Source organism: Staurois parvus, unplaced genomic scaffold, assembly GCF_062004578.1.
Source record: "Staurois parvus isolate SC_StPar_1 unplaced genomic scaffold, SC_StPar_1.0 ptg002992l, whole genome shotgun sequence".
Lineage (NCBI taxonomy): Eukaryota > Metazoa > Chordata > Amphibia > Anura > Ranidae > Staurois > Staurois parvus.
This window is the reverse complement of record NW_028320788.1, coordinates 19335-40334: the sequence shown is the minus strand read 5'-3', so window position 1 is coordinate 40334 and position 21000 is coordinate 19335. Positions and strand designations below refer to the sequence as shown.

Below are 21000 nucleotides of genomic sequence, written 5' to 3'. Positions count from 1 at the left end.
AAAATCAAAATTCACTTTAATGTTGGGTTAAAAAGCATGACATGTAGGAGTGCCCAGATTGATACATCACCAAGCCTGTGGAGAGAAGAAACACATATTCCCATAAACTGGAGGATGACACATAATCCTGGACCCAACAGTAGGTTGCTCAGCCCGGGAGCCTCGGGATAGTGGGAAGGGTGTGTAGATGTCAGCTTGTGGAAATACTGAGATGGAAGTCACGTGTCCCAGATCCGGTTGTTATGTCATACACCTGGCGAGAGACCGCCTGAACAAGGGCTGGTGAGCGTAAACTGGAAGCCTAGGGAGCACTCAAACCATGTCAAACCACATGAGAGAAGCTGGTCATCATGATCACATGTTTCAGGGACTCTTCCTCAGATCATTTCATGATTCCCAGTTTCTGGGACCCAACATTAAAGTGAATTTTGATTCAACTTTAACCATTTCTGGGCTTTTTACTCTATTGACTTCCACAAGGTTGAGAGCGCTCCTTTATTTGTTGTTTTGTGCTCATGTCTCATTGCTGGCCAGATGAGTTGTTGGAGCTGCCCATACAGTGGTTATCCTCTGGAACCTCATTGCGCTTGGTATTTGCAACATAACTTCCTTAGAAGTAGCCCTGCTGAGCTCCTGCCAACACGTTAGCACAGATCCCATCCTGCACAGCCTCTGGAACCAATAAACAGAAGAAAACATGCGCCTGTTATATGGTCTTCAGGAAATCCTTCACCTCAAGACTGTTCCTGAACCTACTGAAGAGCAGAATATGAGGGAAAGTATACTGTAGAATATCATCAGGAGCTCATATACTCAGAATATATGCAAGTTGGGCCACAGCCTCTCTGTTGGACATCATTCATCAATGGACTGGCTTCAGCTCTAGAATCCTTCTTAGCACCAGGAATAACTTTCTATGACACAGAGCTGATGTTCCTGCTGCATGGAGTAGACCTGTTACTGTCACCTATAAAGACAGACTTACAAGAAAGTCTGACAACCCTGGAGACATACAATGCAACATGGGCGCTGCTCATTAACCCAAAGAAGAGAAGAGTCATGGTGTTCCATAGGAAAGCTGAGCAACTAACCTCATGTTAGGTAACTGTATGAATGAAGAACTGAGTACCCTTTGTGTAGATATGAACAGGCCAGGGGGTTGCAAGCCTGCCATGGAGGCCCTAATAGTAAAGGCATATAGAGCCTTCTCTTCCATCAGGTGACAGCTGTACTGCCCTACACCATTGGTGAGAGTCTGGCGAAAAACCTTTGACAAGTTTAGTGAACACCTCTTTATTGCAGTGAAGTATGTGGTCCAAGACCAAGTAGGACCCCAGCCCAACAAAAATATTCCGTCAGAAATTCTGCCAGTGCCTCTGTTAGTTCCATTGGAGCAACTCCAATAGTGCTTGTTGAGTCTGAGCTGTGCAAATTCCTACCTGCAGTACAGGAGATGGCTCTGTCATACTTGGTACATCTATACCCAATTCACACCACCATATGGCCTAACTGTTCAACAAGGCACCCTGCACCAACTTGTAGGCAGGTTGCCTACTGTACTGTGTGTTTAGTTAGTTACTTGGCTGCCCAGGTCAGGGAGGAAGGGTTTCATATTACTCATCAGGAACCCCATGAATATGGACATCTCTACTTGAGTTCTTCCAGTTGTGGACTTTTCCTGAAAGATCTTTACCTTTGCAGGTATGCTGGAGCAACCACAACTAGAGATAATTGGAGAAGGACGTTTATTCATGTTATACAGGTTCTGCTGAATTTTCAGTAAAAGTTGTTTCAACTGCCATTAGCCCGGTCTGACGTTATCTAGGGGTGCTTGTTGGCTCTCGGCGTATTCCTAAAGAATCTGGTCTGTAATAGCACTGTGGGGTATGTTTAACACCGGTACAAAAATGTTAACTGGCAAGGCAAAGAAGAGGAGCAAGTTGCTATGGGTAAGCAGAAGGAAGAACAGCTATAGCAATCAGTCGTTTGGCGTGGTACCTGGTTAGGTGATGGGTCCTCCGGTGTTGAGGAGATCGGTGCTCTGATTGCTTCCTTAACTGTCCATCTCCTCCGGTAACCAGGAGCAGACTAACGTTATGGAGATCTATGGCCTGATCACTAGGTATGGGAAAAAAGGAGTTAACTTAGGACAAATACAGTGAAGGAAATACGTATTTGATCCCCGGCTGATGTTGAATGTTCGCCCCTCACACAGAAATGATCGGTCTAACAATGGAATGTTCGCCCCTCACACAGAAATGATCGGTCTAACAATGGAATGTTCGCCCCTCACACAGAAATGATCGGTCTAACAATGGAATGTTCGCCCCTCACACAGAAATGATCGGTCTAACAATGGAATGTTCGCCCCTCACGCAGAAATGATCGGTCTAACAATGGAATGTTCGGTGTAACACTGAGAGACAGAATACAACAACAAATTCAGCAGAAATGCGTCTAACAAATGATGACTGATCTGCATGTTCATGAGGGAAAGAAGGATTTGATCCCCTTCACAAAACATGACTTAGTACTTGGTGGCAAATCCCTTGTTGGCAATCACAGAGGTCAGACGTTTCCTGGAGTTGGCCCCCAGGTTCGCACACATCTCAGGAGGGATTTTGGCCCACTCCTCTTGGCAGATCCTCTCCAAGTCATTAAGGTTTGGTGGCTGACGTTTGGCAACTCGAACTTTCAGCTCCTTCCACAGATTTTCAATCGGATGAAGGTCTGGAGACTGGCTAGGCCACTCCAGCACCTTAATGTGCTTCTTCTTGAGCCGCTCCTTTGTTGCCTTGGCCGTGTGTTTTGGGTTATTGTCATGCTGGAACACCCATCCACCACCCATTTTCAATGTCCTGGCTGAGGGAAGAAGGTTCTCACCCAAGATTTGATGGTACATTGCCCCGCCCATCGTCCCTTTGATGCGGTGCAGTTGTCCTGTCCCCTTAGCAGGAAAACACCCCCAAAGCAGAATGTTTCAACCACCATGTTTCACAGTTGGGATGGTGTTCTTGGGGTCATAGGCAGCATTCCTCCTCCTCCAAACACACAGTAGACTCCTTTCACAAACTCAACTGCACCCCGTGTCCCCCCAGCATTTCCCAAACCCCATCAGCACCCTATTCCAACAAACACGCCCATCAGCACCAGCGCTCCCAACAACCTATTAGTACTTCTTTCCACCCAAAATCCTATTAGCACCAGGCCCACCTCCAACAACCAGAAGCAACCTTATCCGATCAAAACGACCAGCAACGCGGTCTGATCAAAATGAAGTAAAAAGGTGCAAAGAGCAATATGTCAGTGAATGGGGGATTGACATTCAGTCAAAGAGACAACAGCCTGCCTCCGTACCAGGCAATGTTACCAAACCCCAAGGACACATCCTGAACCTGTGCAGTGTTGGCAGCCTGGAAATCAGGTCCACCCAGACAGTCCTACAAGACCAGGGAAGAGCAGGCTGTGCCAGTGATGTGACTGTGGGGCCCTGCAGTGTAAAACCCACTTCCTGCTCTGAGTACTCAACACGCACATACCCAATAGGAATGCATTTGGTGTCGTCTTTCTCTAGGTATGGGGTCTGTCTCTCTCTTGGTACAGGGTGTCTCTCTCTTGGTACAGGGTGTCTTTCTCTTGGTACAGGGTGTCTTTCTCTTGGTACAGGGTGTCTCTCTCTTGGTACAGGGTGTCTTTCTCTTGGTACAGGGTGTCTTTCTCTTGGTACAGGGTGTCTCTCTCTTGGTACAGGGTGTCTTTCTCTTGGTACAGGGTGTCTCTCTCTTGGTACAGGGTGTCTTTCTCTTGGTACAGGGTGTCTCTCTCTTGGTACAGGGTGTCTCTCTCTTGGTACAGGGTGTCTTTCTCTTGGTACAGGGTGTAGGTGTCTCTCAGTAGAGGGTGTCTCACTCAGTAAGGGTCTGTCTCTTCAGTTACATACGGAGGTGACATTCATGTTGTGTTCTCTGTTATCTCTCCATACAGTGTCTGACAGAAGAAATTCTCTTCTCTGCTGCAAATCGGTCCTCAGAGTCACGATTGGATTCTCAGGGATTCTCGGCTGTATCCGGAGGATTGTTGAATTACATTGCAGACCCAGAACACGTCTGTGAGAGTGAAGGGAAATGGGTGACCAGTGTCCTGAATATGGAAGGACGAGCAGAGGAGGTGACCCTACGGATTATGGGCTCTATACTGCCTCACTATAAGGCAGAGGGCAAGGTAAGGCTACCTACCTTAGGAGATGAGAGAAGGGTTAAGTCTCTACAGGTGGTTGGTGGACAGGATATACACATGGGTGGAATTTTATAGAAAAGCTCCAATGGGGGGACATGTTTAGAGAAAAGTCCAAAACACCACACACCTAGCAAAGCCATTAGTAAACAGGTGAAAGCAGCCTCAGCCAGCTTCATCCAAAGCCATGCTACCGACGCGTTTCGTCCCGCCCAAGGGGCTTAATCATGGAGGACATCCGTGATGAAGCCCCTATGCCTATCCAACACGTTTCATCCTGTCCACGGAGCTTAATCATGCAGGACCTCCATGATGAAGCCCCTATGCCATATCCAACACGTTTCATCCTGCCCACGGAGCTTAATCACGGAGCACATTCGTGATGAAGCCCCTATGCCTATCCATAGTATGTGAGGAGTTAGCCGGACTCCTGCCCAGCCAGCACCCATTGCAGGAATCACCGGATCGATTTACAGGAACTCGAGCAGAGACCTTACGTTTTATGAGGTTCCAGTGGGTGGAGTTTAACTTGGTAGGAGGATGGGTGGATGGGAGGATCTTAAAGGTGATTGGCATGAGTTTGGTCAAGTTTACTAGTAGGCCTGGGGTGGGGTGGAACTTAAATCAATGTTTTAATGAAATTTATTCAGATGGTGGTATCAGCTGCACACGCTGAAAAGAAAGGAAGACTCCTCACACTCTCCTCTGGTATCCAATCACATTTGATCTTCATTTAATGTGAGTCTAGAAGGACTGAGTTATGATTGGTTGCTGTGGTTAGGTACCTCCTCATTGGTCTTTATGCCACACACACTGAAGACATTTATAGGATCTATAGACTGGCATGGCAGTCGCTGGTCGTCTCCTGACCAGAAACCACCGCTGGCACCCAGTTCATTTAGTGATTGGCCAATCACAACTCATGTTTCACTGGCCTGGATAATGAAGGGTGAATTGGGATTGGTTACTTCAGGTTTCTGGAGAGGTCATACACCCAACAAAGATCTCCTGTAACTATTAGTGATGGAGATGATGAACCGATTGGACACCATTTCAGACAATCTTCATTTCCATTTCAGCCTGAAGACTGCCTTAATGCCAATGATATCCTGAACATGACCTCTGACCCCGATCACGTGAGCAGAGAAATCATGGCGGCTGTCCTTACCGCGGTTCTAGATGGCGCCTGTATGACGCTTCTGCCTCCCCGAGGATACTTCCTACAGAACATCTACAAGCAAAACGAGACCCTCCACCTGGAAGGTAAGAGGAGCATCAGAAGAACATAACTCACCTGATGCACCAGAACGGCCAGAAACGTCTACAGGAGGCTCTGTGACACCTCCGTTATTACACTCCCAATATTACACCTCCGTTATTACACCTCTGTTATTACACCTCCACTATTACACCTCCGTTATTACACCTCCACTATTACACCTCCGTTATTACACCTCCGTTATTACACTCCCAATATTACATCTCCGTTATTACACTCCCATTATTACACCTCCGTTATTACACCTCCGTTATTACACCTCCATTACTACACCTCCGTTATTACACCTCCGTTATTACACCTCCGTTATTACACCTCCGTTATTACACCTCCATTACTACACCTCCGTTATTACACCTCCGTTATTACACCTCCATTATTACATCTCCGTTATTACACCTCCACTATTACACCTCCGTTATTACACCTCCATTATTACATCTCTGTTATTACACCTCCATTATTACACTCCCATTATTACACCTCCACTATTACACCTCCGTTATTACACCTCCATTATTACACTCCCATTATTACACCTCCGTTATTACACCTCCGTTATTACACCTCCATTATTACACTCCCATTATTACACCTCCACTATTACACCTCCGTTATTACACCTCCATTATTACACTCCCATTATTACACCTCCGTTATTACACCTCCGTTATTACACCTCCGTTATTACACCTCCATTATTACACTCCCATTATTACACCTCCGTTATTACACCTCCGTTATTACACCTCCGTTATTACACCTCCATTATTACACTCCCATTATTACACCTCCACTATTACACCTCCGTTATTACACCTCCGTTATTACACCTCCGTTATTACACCTCCGTTATTACACCTCCATTATTACACTCCCATTATTACACCTCCGTTATTACACCTCCGTTATTACACCTCCATTATTACACTCCCATTATTACACCTCCACTATTACATCTCCGTTATTACACCTCCATTATTACACCTCCATTACTACACCTCCGTTATTACACCTCCGTTATTACACCTCCGTTATTACACCTCCATTACTACACCTCCGTTATTACACCTCCGTTATTACACCTCCGTTATTACACCTCCATTATTACACCTCCGTTATTACACCTCCATTATTACATCTCTGTTATTACACCTCCATTATTACACTCCCATTATTACACCTCCACTATTACACCTCCGTTATTACACCTCCATTACTACACCTCCGTTATTACACCTCCGTTATTACACCTCCGTTATTACACCTCCGTTATTACACCTCCATTATTACACCTCCGTTATTACACCTCCATTATTACATCTCCGTTATTACACCTCCACTATTACACCTCCACTATTACACCTCCGTTATTACACCTCCACTATTACACCTCCGTTATTACACTCCCATTATTACACCTCCGTTATTACACCTCCATTATTACACCTCCGTTATTACACCTCCGTTATTACACCTCCGTTATTACACCTCCATTATTACACTCCCATTATTACACCTCCGTTATTACACCTCCGTTATTACACCTCCATTATTACACTCCCATTATTACACCTCCACTATTACATCTCCGTTATTACACCTCCATTATTACACCTCCGTTATTACACCTCCGTTATTACACCTCCGTTATTACACCTCCATTACTACACCTCCGTTATTACACCTCCGTTATTACACCTCCGTTATTACACCTCCATTACTACACCTCCGTTATTACACCTCCGTTATTACACCTCCATTATTACATCTCCGTTATTACACCTCCGTTATTACACCTCCGTTATTACACCTCCATTATTACACCTCCGTTATTACACCTCCATTATTACACCTCCATTATTACACCTCCGTTATTACACCTCCACTATTACACCTCCGTTATTACACCTCCATTATTACATCTCTGTTATTACACCTCCATTATTACACTCCCATTATTACACCTCCACTATTACACCTCCGTTATTACACCTCCATTACTACACCTCCGTTATTACACCTCCGTTATTACACCTCCGTTATTACACCTCCGTTATTACACCTCCATTATTACACTCCCATTATTACACCTCCACTATTACATCTCCGTTATTACACCTCCATTATTACACCTCCGTTATTACACCTCCGTTATTACACCTCCGTTATTACACCTCCATTACTACACCTCCGTTATTACACCTCCGTTATTACACCTCCGTTATTACACCTCCGTTATTACACCTCCGTTATTACACCTCCATTACTACACCTCCGTTATTACACCTCCGTTATTACACCTCCATTACTACACCTCCGTTATTACACCTCCACTATTACACTCCCATTATTACACCTCCATTATTACACCTCCGTTATTGTTTTGTATTTTTTTTTTAATATGTTTTGCTTCTTTCGTGGCTTCATCAGGGATTACAGAGTATTAATGTACCAATCACATGCCACATCTACAAAATATGGCCGCCGGCGTGTCAGAACATCAGCCCTTATGGCCTCCCCTGTCCTGGTGTTGGCTCCACGTGATGTCAATGATCATAGAAGCTCTTCAGGAAGAGAGGCTTCCCAAAAAGAACAGATTTATATACAGCTACAAATAGGAACTATTATAAAATAATAATAATAAGAAGAAGCTGCTTTTGCTGTCAAACAAAATATAACATACTTGGCTGGAGGCCGAGATGATAAGAGGGGTTCCCTTCCACCTCTGGTCTGGACACCCCTGGAGTGCAGCACAGGGAGTGAGGGGCCACAGAGAGGCATGGGGGTCAGGAATCCAGTCCATGGATGTTCCCTTCTGGGAGGCAGGCTCAGCTGTGAGGTGGTTGTGCAGACTGACTGGTAGGTCCCCAGGAATGAGGGGGACTCTAAGGCCGGGACACTGCAATGCACAGCAGGCTGGAAGCGTGGTCTGGACAGGTAGTAGTCCATAGCTGAGGAGACAGGCAGCAGGCAGGATAGCAGATAGGTGGCAAGCGGAGACAAGCCGGTGTCATGCAGGGAGTCAGCAGAGACAAGCCGGGGTCATATCAGGGAGTCAGCAGAGACAAGCCGGGGTCATAACAGGGAGTCAGCAGAGACAAGCCGGGGTCATAACAGGGAGTCAGCAGAGACAAGCCGGGGTCATAACAGGGAGTCAGCAGAGACAAGCCGGGGTCATGCAGGGAGTCAGCAGAGACAAGCCGGGGTCATGCAGGGAGTCAGCAGAGACAAGCCGGGGTCAAGCATGGAGTCAGCAGAGAAAAGCCGGGGTCATGCATGGAGTCAGCAGAGACAAGCCGGGGTCACGCAGGGAGTCAGCAGAGACAAGCCGGGGTCACGCAGGGAGTCAGCAGAGACAAGCCGGGGTCACGCAGGGAGTCAGCAGAGACAAGCCGGGGTCATAACAGGGAGTCAGCAGAGACAAGCCGGGGTCATAACAGGGAGTCAGCAGAGACAAGCCGGGGTCATAACAGGGAGTCAGCAGAGACAAGCCGGGGTCATAACAGGGAGTCAGCAGAGACAAGCCGGGGTCATAACAGGGAGTCAGCAGAGACAAGCCGGGGTCATAACAGGGAGTCAGCAGAGACAAGCCGGGGTCATAACAGGGAGTCAGCAGAGACAAGCCGGGGTCATGCAGGGAGTCAGCAGAGACAAGCCGGGGTCAAGCATGGAGTCAGCAGAGAAAAGCCGGGGTCATGCATGGAGTCAGCAGAGACAAGCCGGGGTCACGCAGGGAGTCAGCAGAGACAAGCCGGGGTCACGCAGGGAGTCAGCAGAGACAAGCTGGGGTCATGCAGGGAGTCAGCAGAGACAAGCTGGGGTCATGCAGGGAGTCAGCAGAGACAAGCTGGGGTCATGCAGGGAGTCAGCAGAGACAAGCTGGGGTCATGCAGCGAGTCAGCAGAGACAAGCCGGGGTCATGCAGGGAGTCAGCAGAGACAAGCCGGGGTCATGCAGGGAGTCAGCAGAGAAAAGCCGGGGTCATGCAGGGAGTCAGCAGAGACAAGCCGGGGTCACGCAAGGAGTCCACAGAGACAAGCTGAGATCAAACCAGGGAGTTAGCAAAAACAAGCTAGGGTCAAACCAGGGAGTCAGAAGAGACAAGCCGGGGTCATGCAGGGAGTCAGCAGAGACAAGCCGGGGTCATGCAGGGAGTCAGCAGAGACAAGCCGGGGTCACGCAGGGAGTCAGCAGAGACAAGCCGGGGTCATATCAGGGAGTCAGCAGAGACAAGCCGGGATCATATCAGGGAGTCAGCAGAGACAAGCCGGGGTCATATCAGGGAGTCAGCAGAGACAAGCCGGGGTCATATCAGGGAGTCAGCAGAGACAAGCCGGGATCATATCAGGGAGTCAGCAGAGACAAGCCGGGATCATATCAGGGAGTCAGCAGAGACAAGCCGGGGTCATATCAGGGAGTCAGCAGAGACAAGCCGGGATCATATCAGGGAGTCAGCAGAGACAAGCCGGGGTCATGCAGGGAGTCAGCAGAGACAAGCCGGGGTCATGCAGGGAGTCAGCAGAGACAAGCCGGGATCATATCAGGGAGTCAGCAGAGACAAGCTGGGGTCACGCAGGGAGTCAGCGGAGACAAGCCGGGATCAGGAACTACCCGAAGTCATTACTAGGAAGGCAGAGCAGTGGGACATTAATCTCAGAATTCTCAGGATCTCAGGGATGAGGTTGCAGGGTATCAGCTGAAAACCATCCAGCAACTGACTCAGCTTTTTTCCGTCTACCACCAAGCCTGGGATTCAGTGCTGGTGCATCTCCATGCGTTTACATGCGCACCGTGGGAAATGATTTACTACAACTAGAGAGTGCAACAGCTGGGAGCCAATCAGCTTCCAGGTTCTATTGCCAAAGCTCCATTGAACCAGCTGAAGTCAAAAGCTGATTGGCTGTCATGCACAGCTGCACCAGATCCCGAGTGCCCCAGTTTTAGTAAATCTTCCTCAGTGAATTAGCGTGTTTTTGCACATGTGCAATCGGCTGGAAACAACCTTTGCGCCATACATTGACATGCGGTATACTCTCATGTACACAATAATAGCCCCCAACATTGGTGCCAGCGTACACAATAATAACCCCCAAGGTTGGTGCCAGTGTACACAATAATAGCCCCCAAGGTTGGTTCCAGTGCACACAATAATAGGCCCCAACATTGGTGCCAGTGTACACAATAATACCCCCCAACATTGGTGCCAGTGTACACAATAATACCCCCCAACATTGGTGCCAGCATAAGCAATAATAGCCCCCAACATTGGTGCCAGTGTACAGAATAATAGCCCCCAACGTTGGTGCCAGTGTACACAATAATAGCCCCCAACGTTGGTGCCAGTGTACACAATAATAGCCCCCAACGTTGGTGCCAGTGTACACAATAATAGCCCCCAACGTTTGTTCCAGAGTACACAATAATAGCCCCCAACGTTGGTTCCAGTGTACACAATAATAACCCCCAACGTTTGTTCCAGAGTACACAATAATAGCCCCCAACGTTGGTTCCAGTGTACACAATAATAACTCCCAACGTTGGTTCCAGAGTACACAATAATAGCCCCCAACCTTGGTGCCAATGTACACAATAATAGCCCCCAACGTTGGTGCCAGCGTAAGCAATAATAACTCCCAACATTGGTGCCAGTGTACACAATAATAGCCCCCAACGTTGGTGCCAGTGTACACAATAATAACCCCCAACATTGGTGTCAGTGTACACAATAATAACTCCCAACGTTGGTGCCAGTGTACACAATAATAGCCCCCAACATTGGTGCCAGTGTACACAATAATAGCCCCCAACGTTGGTGCCAGTGTACACAATAATATCCCCCAACGTTGGTGCCAGTTTACACAATAACAGCCCCCAACGTTGGTTCCAGTCTACACAATAATAACCCCCAATGTTAGTGCCAGTGTACACAATAATAACCCCCAACGTTGGTTCCAGTGTACACAATAATAACCCCCAACGTTGGTGCCAGTGTACACAATAATAGCCCCCAATGTTGGTGCCAGTGTACACAATAATAGCCCCCAACGTTGGTTCCAGAGTACACAATAATAGCCCCCAACCTTGGTGCCAATGTACACAATAATAGCCCCCAACATTGGTGCCAGCGTACACAATAATAACCCCCAACGTTGGTGCCAGCGTACACAATAATAACCCCCAACGTTGGTGCCAGCGTACACAATAATACCCCCCAACATTGGTGCCAGCATAAGCAATAATAGCCCCCAACATTGGTGTCACTGTACACAATAATAACTCCCAACGTTGGTGCCAGCATACACAATAATAGCCCCCAACGTTGGTGCCAGTGTACACAATAATAGCCCCCAACGTTGGTTCCAGTGTACACAATAATAGCCCCCAACATTGGTGCTAGCATACACAATAATAACCCCCAACATTGGTGCCAGTGTACACAATAATAGCCCCCAACGTTGGTGCCAGTGTACACAATAATAGCCCCCAACGTTGGTGCCAGTGTACACAATAATAACCCCCAACATTGGTGCCAGTGTACACAATAATAGCCCCCAACGTTGGTGCCAGTGTACACAATAATAACTCCCAACATTGGTGCCAGTGTACACAATAATAGCCCCCAACGTTGGTGCCAGTGTACACAATAATAGCCCCCAACGTTGGTGCCAGTGTACACAATAATAACCCCCAACATTGGTGCCAGTGTACACAATAACTCCCAAGGTTGGTGCCAGTGTACACAATAATAGCCCCCAACGTTGGTTCCAGTGTGCACAATAATAGCCCCCAACGTTGGTGCCAGTGTACACAATAATTGCCCCCAACTTTGGTGCCAGTGTACACAATAATAACCCCCAACGTTGGTTCCAGTGTACACAATAATAGCCCCCAACACTGGGGCTAATGTACACAATAATAGCCCCTAACGTTGGTGCCAGTGTACACAATAATAGCCCCCAACGTTGGTTCCAGTGTACACAATAATAATGTAAGGGACCGCCTGGCGGTACCACTAGCACTCCACTGAATAGGCGTCCCCAGCGCACGGAGTCTAAGTCCCAGGGTGCTTGTTCACCAGGGCCCCTGATGGTGGGGATGGACTTGGAGCCCCCTGAGACCAGGTCGTGGCTACTGGGTGCGTCCGTCAGTGGTAGTGGTATGCGCCAAGGGCTCCCACGGGGAAGAGTCTGATATGAGGAGGTCAGCAGACCCCACTGCACGGGATGGATGGATGGATGAGCAAGGTCAGACGGGCCGGGTCGGTAACAGAGAGGACGGCAAGGTACAAGGCAGCGGGCATAGAATAGTCGGGTCACACGCCAGGTCAGCAACAGCAGGTCAAATCCAATAGGGGGCATTCAGGAGAGAGGTCAGGCAAAGCAAGGGTCTGGGCAGGAGAAATACAGCAAGGTCAGGTACAATCCGGGTCAGCAACTTACAATACACAGGTTCACGGATACAGGATACAGGTAAGACCAGAAGGCACTCAATGACAGCTCAGGGTCGTTTAAATATCCCGCCCTGCGCTGCCATTGGTGCCCAGCGGGCGGCCGAGGCTTCTACTGCGCATGCGCGAACTCGAACGCCGCGGCCGGCCCGGACCCAGTGCTCGAGTCCCTGCACAGGGCAGCACACTGCGCCTGCGCCGGGACCATCGCGGCGGGGATCGAGGGGATCCCTGACATTGCCCCCCCCCTACGGGCAACCTCCGGATGCCCACCCGATCTCTCCACCACGGGTGATCGCGAAAGAACCTCCGGACAAGTCTAGGTGCATAGACATTCTGGGCTGGTTCCCAGGAATTGTCCTCAGGGCCATAGCCCTTCCATTTGATTAGGAATTGGGCCTGGCCCCCCCTCCTTCGGCACTTCAGGATTGATTCCACCTCAAATTCCTCTTCACCCTCGACCGTTATGGCTTCCAGGGGTCTAGATTCTCGGTCAGGGAAGGCATCTGGGATTACTGGCTTCAGCAGGGACACATGGAAGACTGGGTGGATTTTGAGTGTGTCAGGAAGGACGAGTTCGTAGGCTGCTTCGTTGACCATCCGTTTAATGCAGAAGGGGCCTATAAACTTGGGTCCCAATTTCTTCGACGGACAAAGCATCTTTAAATTGGACGTCGCTAGCCAAACCTTCTCCCCAGGCCGCAACACAAGATCTCCCCTCCGTTTCCTGTTGAATGCCTTCCTGTAGTCTTCCTGGGCCCGACTGATGGCCTCTTGAAGCTTCTTATTGTTCGTGGAGAAAAACGTTACTACGTCTTGCGATGCTGGTACTGGGCATTCCGGGACCAAATCTGGGAGGAAGACGGGGTGAAAACCATAGTTGGCAAAGAACGGGGACTGGCCCGTCGCTGAGTGACGGGCATTGTTGTATGCGAATTCCGCTAGGGGGAGAAGTGGCATCCAGTCATCTTGAGTAAATGAAGTGTAGCATCTCAAGTATTGCTCCAGGGTCTGATTGGTCCTTTCGGTTTGACCGTTAGTTTGAGGGTGGAACGCAGAGGAAAGGGACAATTTGATGTCCAGGGCCTTGCACAGTGCCCTCCAAAATCTCGACGTGAACTGGACCCCTCGGTCTGAGACAATGTCTTCGGGGACCCCATGCAGCCTTACTACCTCACGAATAAAAACTCGCGCAGTCTCGGCTGCCGAGGGGGTTTTCTTCAACGGGATGAAGTGGGCCATCTTGGACAAGCGGTCCACGACCACCAGGACTGCCGTGTGGTCTAGGGATGGCGGAAGCTCGACTATAAAGTCTAACGAGATCTTTTGCCAAGGCCGTTCAGGAATCGGTAAGGGTCGCAGCAGACCCCAAACTTTGTTTCTGGAAGGCTTATTCTTTTGGCAGGTGATACAGGACCTTACATAGCCCTTACAATCTTTAGCCATGTCCGGCCACCAGAAGGAGCGTCGAAGAAGTTCAAGGGTCTTTTCTGGGCCAAAGTGCCCCGCCATCGGGTGGTCATGGCAATGGCCCAAGACCAGGGTTCGGGCTTCCTCCGGCACCACAATCCGATCTTCCCTCCATAGGAGTCCCCCCTTGTTCTGGAGGAGCCCTCCGGCTGGGGTAGAGACGGTTGTGGATGCCTCCATTATCTTGGAACGAAGGTCCGACTGAAGGGCCAAGAAGTTTCCCGAGGACAAGATGGTGTCGGGTACTGGGGTCTCCTTGGCGTCCTCGTACATACGTGATAACGCATCTGGCTTAGTGTTCTTTGATCCCGGCCGGTACGTAATGTGGAAGTTGAATCTAGAAAAGAATAGTGCCCATCTTGCCTGTCGCGGGCGTAGACGCTTGGCGGTTCTCAGATATTCTAGGTTTTTGTGATCAGTAAAAATTAAGATGGGGTGCACAGCACCTTCCAGCAGGTACCTCCATTCCTCTAATGCCGTTTTGATCGCCAGTAGCTCTCGATCACCGATATCATAATTCTTCTCTGCTGGGGTAAGCTTCCGTGAGAAGAAAGCTACAGGATGGAGCAATTCCTTGGTGCCCTTCCGCTGGGAGAGAATGGAACCTACCGCATTCTCCGATGCATCCACTTCCAGGATGTAGGGCAGGGCGGCGTCTGGGTGACCCAAAATGGGTGCCGAGGTGAACAACTTCTTCAAGGCTTCAAAAGCTTCCTGAGCTTCAGGTGTCCATCTGAACCGGGTTCCCAGCTTGGTTAGCTGAGTAATGGGGGAGACCAGACCCGAGAAGTTCTTGATGAACTTTCGGTAAAAATTTGCAAAACCAATAAATCGTTGGACGCCTTTCCTGTCCGTGGGTTCAGGCCAATCCAGTATTGCAGCGACTTTCTGGGGATCCATCGCGACCCCCGCGGTGGAGATGATCAGGCCCAAGAAAGTAATGCTGGATTGTTCGAAACAACATTTCTCTGCCTTGGCGTACAACCCATGCTGCCGTAATCGCCCCAATACCCTTGCTACATGTATTCTGTGTTCCCCCAAGGAAGGGGAGAAAATCAAAATGTCGTCTAGATAGACGATAACAAAGATGTCCAGGAAGTCCCTAAAAATATCATTCACAAAGTGTTGAAACGTGGCCGGGGCATTACACAACCCGAACGGCATGACCAAGTATTCAAAATGGCCGAAGCGGGTGCGGAAGGCCGTCTTCCACTCGTCCCCCTCCCTTATGCGAACCAAGTTGTATGCTCCCCTCAAATCCAGCTTTGTAAAAACCACTGCTGTTTTTAAACTTTGGAATAATTCTGGTACTAACGGCAGTGGGTAACGGTTCTTTATCGTGACCCTGTTCAACTCCCTGTAATCGATACACGGCCTCAAGGTTTTGTCCTTTTTTTCAACAAAGAAAATTCCCGCCCCCGCCGGTGAAGTGGAGGGGCGGATGAACCCCTTCTGGAGGCTGTCCTCGATATATTCCTTCAGGGCTCCCAATTCGAGCTCCGAAAGGGGGAAGATTCGCCCAAAAGGAATTTCTGAACCGGGTAACAGGTCAACGGGACAGTCATAAGGGCGGTGGGGGGGGTAGAGTATCAGCTCCCCGCTTGCTGAACACATCTAGAAACTCATGGTAGGCTGCCGGGATTACCTGTTTTAATTCAGCTTCCCCCTCAGAGCACAGGAGGATTTGGGGGACCCCTGGGCCCGAAGTGCGGCAGTATACCCGACAGTATGGAGAAGGGAACGAAATTACTCCGGTCTCCCAGTCAATTTGGGGGTTATGGGCCCGTAACCATGGGAGCCCCAAAATGATTGGGAAGAGGGGTGAAGCTATAGCATCCAGGCGGAGCAGTTCCTGGTGCTGGCCGGCAATGACAGTGGCGATGGAGGGGGTTTCCTGGTTCACCACCCCTGATTTTATCCGGGAACCGTCAGCCAAATAAATATTGAACCCCTTCTGTTTCAATTGGAGAGGAATACCCTGCTGGTGAGCAAAATTAATGTCCAGGAAGCAGCTGCATGCCCCCGAATCAACTATGGCCGATACTTCCACGGTCCTTTCCGGAAGCTGAAAGGAAAGGGGCACCACTAAGTATTGGGATGGACTAACATTGCCAATGGACAAGGAAGAAGAGGTGCACTTACTCAGTTTCTGCGGGCAGGATCGTACCATATGACCAGCTTCGCCACAGTAGAGGCACAGGTTCTGGGATCGTCTGCGCTGATGTTCCTCTGGAGATAGTTTAGGCCGCTCCAGGCCGAGTTGCATAGGTTCAGGGATATCTCCAGGTGGCCGGTTCTGGATGTTTGGCCTAGGTGCTTGACTGGACCCTTGAAATGGCCCCCAGGGATTTCCATGACCCTGGCCGGACCTCTCAAACCTGCGTTCCCGCAGTCTACGGTCAATCTTAATAGTCAGTGCAATTAAGTCCTCTAAAGTCTCAGGCACCTCCACCTGGGCGAGCTCATCTTTCAGGCCTTCTGATAGGCCTATACGGAACTGATGCAGGAGAGCAAACTCGTTCCAACGTGTGTCCCCCATCCAGCGCCTAAATTCAGACGCGTACTCCTCCGCCGCTCGGCGGCCTTGCCGGAGCGTGTACAAAGTAGCTTCAGCAGAAGCTGCCCGCTGTGGGTCATCGTATAGGATGGCCATTGCGTCAAAAAAAAAAGTCAACCGAGCTAAGGTGAGGGTCATTTTTTCCCCACAGTCGGTGGGCCCAGTCTTGGGGTTCACCCTGCAGGAGGGAGATGACGAACCCCACCTTCACGGATTCAGTCACAAAGGTTCGTGGTTGCAACTCAAAATAGAGGAGACAGGACTCACGGAATGACCTGAAGCGTGTGCGGTCCCCATGAAACCGTTCCGGTAGGGGTACTCGGGGTTCGGCCGCCGGGAGTGGGGCGGATGCCCCAGAAACCGGTACAGGGGCTGCTATGGCCGGAGGTGCGGGGACCGCGGCCTGTGGGGCAGAAACGGATATAGTGCAGGTCTGGAAGTGATTCTCAATCTGCTGACATCTGTCCTGCAGGGCCGATACGGCCTGCGTCAAGTTAGACAGGTGCCTGCAGATCTCCTCAAGCGGCGAGGGCCCTCCTCTAGACTCAGTCATGGCCTTCTGGTACTGTAAGGGACCGCCTGGCGGTACCACTAGCACTCCACTGAATAGGCGTCCCCAGCGCACGGAGTCTAAGTCCCAGGGTGCTTGTTCACCAGGGCCCCTGATGGTGGGGATGGACTTGGAGCCCCCTGAGACCAGGTCGTGGCTACTGGGTGCGTCCGTGAGTGGTAGTGGTATGCGCCAAGGGCTCCCACGGGGAAGAGTCTGATATGAGGAGGTCAGCAGACCCCACTGCACGGGATGGATGGATGGATGAGCAAGGTCAGACGGGCCGGGTCGGTAACAGAGAGAACGGCAAGGTACAAGGCAGCGGGCATAGAATAGTCGGGTCACACGCCAGGTCAGCAACAGCAGGTCAAATCCAATAGGGGGCATTCAGGAGAGAGGTCAGGCAAAGCAAGGGTCTGGGCAGGAGAAATACAGCAAGGTCAGGTACAATCCGGGTCAGCAACTTACAATACACAGGTTCACGGATACAGGATACAGGTAAGACCAGAAGGCACTCAATGACAGCTCAGGGTCGTTTAAATATCCCGCCCTGCGCTGCCATTGGTGCCCAGCGGGCGGCCGCGGCTTCTACTGCGCATGCGCGAACTCGAACGCCGCGGCAGGCCCGGACCCAGTGCTCGAGTCCCTGCACAGGGCGGCACACTGCGCCTGCGCCGGGACCATCGCGGCGGGGATCGAGGGGATCCCTGACAAATAACTCCCAACGTTGGTTCCAATGTACACAATAATAGCCCCCAACGTTGGTGCCAGCGTACACAATAATAACCCCCAACATTGGTGCCAGTGTACGCAATAATAACCCCCAACGTTGACATCAGTGTACACAATAATATCCCCCGACATTGGTGCCAGCATACACAATAATAACTCCCAACGTTGGTGCCAGCATACACAATAATAGCCCCCAACGTTGGTGCCAGTGTACACAATAATAGCCCCCAACGTTGGTGCCAGTGTACACAATAATAGCCCCCAACGTTGGTGCCAGTGTACACAATAATAGCCCCCAACGTTGGTGCCAGTGTACACAATAATAGCCCCCAACGTTGGTGCCAGTGTACACAATAATAGCCCCCAACATTGGTACCAGTGTACACAATAATAACCCCCAATGTTAGTGCCAGTGTACACAATAATAACCCCCAACGTTGGTTCCAGTGTACACAATAATAACCCCCAACGTTGGTGCCAGTGTACACAATAATAGCCCCCAATGTTGGTGCCAGTGTACACAATAATAGCCCCCAACGTTGGTTTCCAGAGTACACAATAATAGCCCCCCAACCTTGGTGCCAATGTACACAATAATACCCCCCAACATTGGTGCCAGCATAAGCAATAATAGCCCCCAACATTGGTGCCAGCATACACAATAATAGCCCCCAACGTTGGTGCCAGTGTACACAATAATAGCCCCCAACGTTGGTGCCAGTGTACACAATAATAGCCCCCAACGTTGGTTCCAGTGTACACAATAATAGCCCCCAACATTGGTGCCAGTGTACACAATAATAACCCCCAACATTGGTGCCAGTGTACACAATAATAACCCCCAACATTGGTGCCAGCGTACACAATAACGCCCAACGTTGGTGCCAGTGTACACAATAATAGCCCCCAACGTTGCTTCCAGTGTGCACAATAATAGCCCCCAACGTTGGTTCCAGTGTGCACAATAATAGCCCCCAACGTTGGTGCCAGTGTACACAATAATAGCCCCCAACGTTGGTGCCAGTGTACACAATAATAACCCCCAACGTTGGTGCCAGTGTACACAATAATAGCCCCCAACGTTGGTGCCAGTGTACACAATAATAGCCCCTAATGTTGGTTCCAGTTTCTGCAATCATAACACTTAAATTGGTGTTCAGTGGCGTTATGCTATATAATTACCCCCCCCCCCCCCCCTTTCATTGGTAGCCCCTTAACCTTTTCATGAATTGATGATGTAGCTCCTTTGTGTTGCTGTAGTGGCCAGTGGCAATATGTGCCACTGGCCATTAATCCCAGTTAACTGATGACCTGTTGGGCCTTTTAAAGCAGTTCCTAAAGACACTTTTTGGTACTGAAGCTGCCGTCATTTCATGGGCACACACAGTTTTAGAGTGTGATGTGTTGGGTATCTATGTACTCGATGTAACCCCATCTTTTATATAAAAAAAAAATTGGTAATATATTGCGCTTGTGTGCACCAGTGTTAGGGGTTTTTTACTGAAAAATTGTGTTTGAAAAACCATTGCACTAAATTCATGTGACATAAAAATTTTTGAACAGCTACCGTTTTATTCTCCAGGGTCTCTGCTCTCAGAAAATATATACTGTTTATGGGGTTTAACTAATCTTCAGGCCTAAAATGATTTTATTTTTATATTATGTGCAAACGAAGGAAAAACAACTCTGGCAGTGAAAGGGTTAAAGAAAGCTTAGATAACGTGGGGAAAATGAGCAGAGGTCCAATTTAAATGCTCATACAAATATAATTTTGTTTTTCAGTACTTACCTCCTTGATGACTACACTGAAGCTGTTGAGCCAAGATGACCATGACCATGCCCACGACCATGCCCACGACTACGACCACGACCACAACCATGATGACCATGACCACGACCATGATCACGACCACAATCATGAAAATCATACAGAAAGCAGCAGGAGGAGGCGGAGCTTAGGAGATTCTGAAACCACTCGTGTGATTCTTTGGGATGAGGTGATCTTCTTTTATTTAATGATCTTCTTCTGCACACCACGTTGGATGGGATGTGACCACATCGGATGGGATGGGACCACTTTAGATGGAATGGGACTACATTTTATGGGATGGGACCACACTGGATGGGATGGGTCCACATTGGATGGGATGGGTCCACATTGGATGGGTCCACATTGGATAGGATGAAACCACATTGGATGGGATGGGACCACATTGGATGGGACCACATTAGATGGGATGGAACCACATTGGATGGGATGGAACCACATTGGATGGGGTGGGGCCAGAGATGCACACCATAATTTTATTGGGTTAGATTATCATTTATGAACGTTTATAAATGTCCCACATATGTGGATGCTATGTTATATAATTACACCTGTAACATGACACTGTTGGAGGGGTTAAAGGAAATCTGTGCTGATAGAAAAAGGGAGGCTGCCATTGCTGGCCTCCTCCTGAAACCTTTACTTGCCTCGCCACCCCAGCCAACATACAGTACTTTCCAAGTCACAGACCTGGAACAAAGATTCACCACATCAGAAATAAGTCAAAACCTTTGATTTGCCTACTGATTAACGACTCAAAGTACCAAAGCCTTAGGATCACCTTAACATCCAAGTGATGAGTCTTTCCAAAAGTCGGGCACAGTAATGGCAGCCTGTGTATTTTCTGAGTAAATTATTCATTTTATTGGTGACATATAGTGATCAGGTTGCACCATATAAC

The 21000-nt window shown here is 49.2% G+C and overlaps 1 protein-coding gene across 1 annotated transcript in view; it reads left to right on the top strand.

Annotated features, from left to right (window-relative positions):
- LOC149428743 (zinc transporter ZIP4-like) overlaps window positions 1-21000 on the top strand; it is a 50143-nt gene that overhangs the window by 15500 nt on the left and 13643 nt on the right. Inside the window, exons 2-4 of the mRNA XM_089667055.1 lie at window positions 3985-4221; window positions 5313-5496; window positions 20054-20268. Of these exons, the coding sequence (XP_089523181.1) occupies window positions 3985-4221; window positions 5313-5496; window positions 20054-20268 (636 nt within the window). The remainder of the gene's footprint in view (window positions 1-3984; window positions 4222-5312; window positions 5497-20053; window positions 20269-21000) is intronic.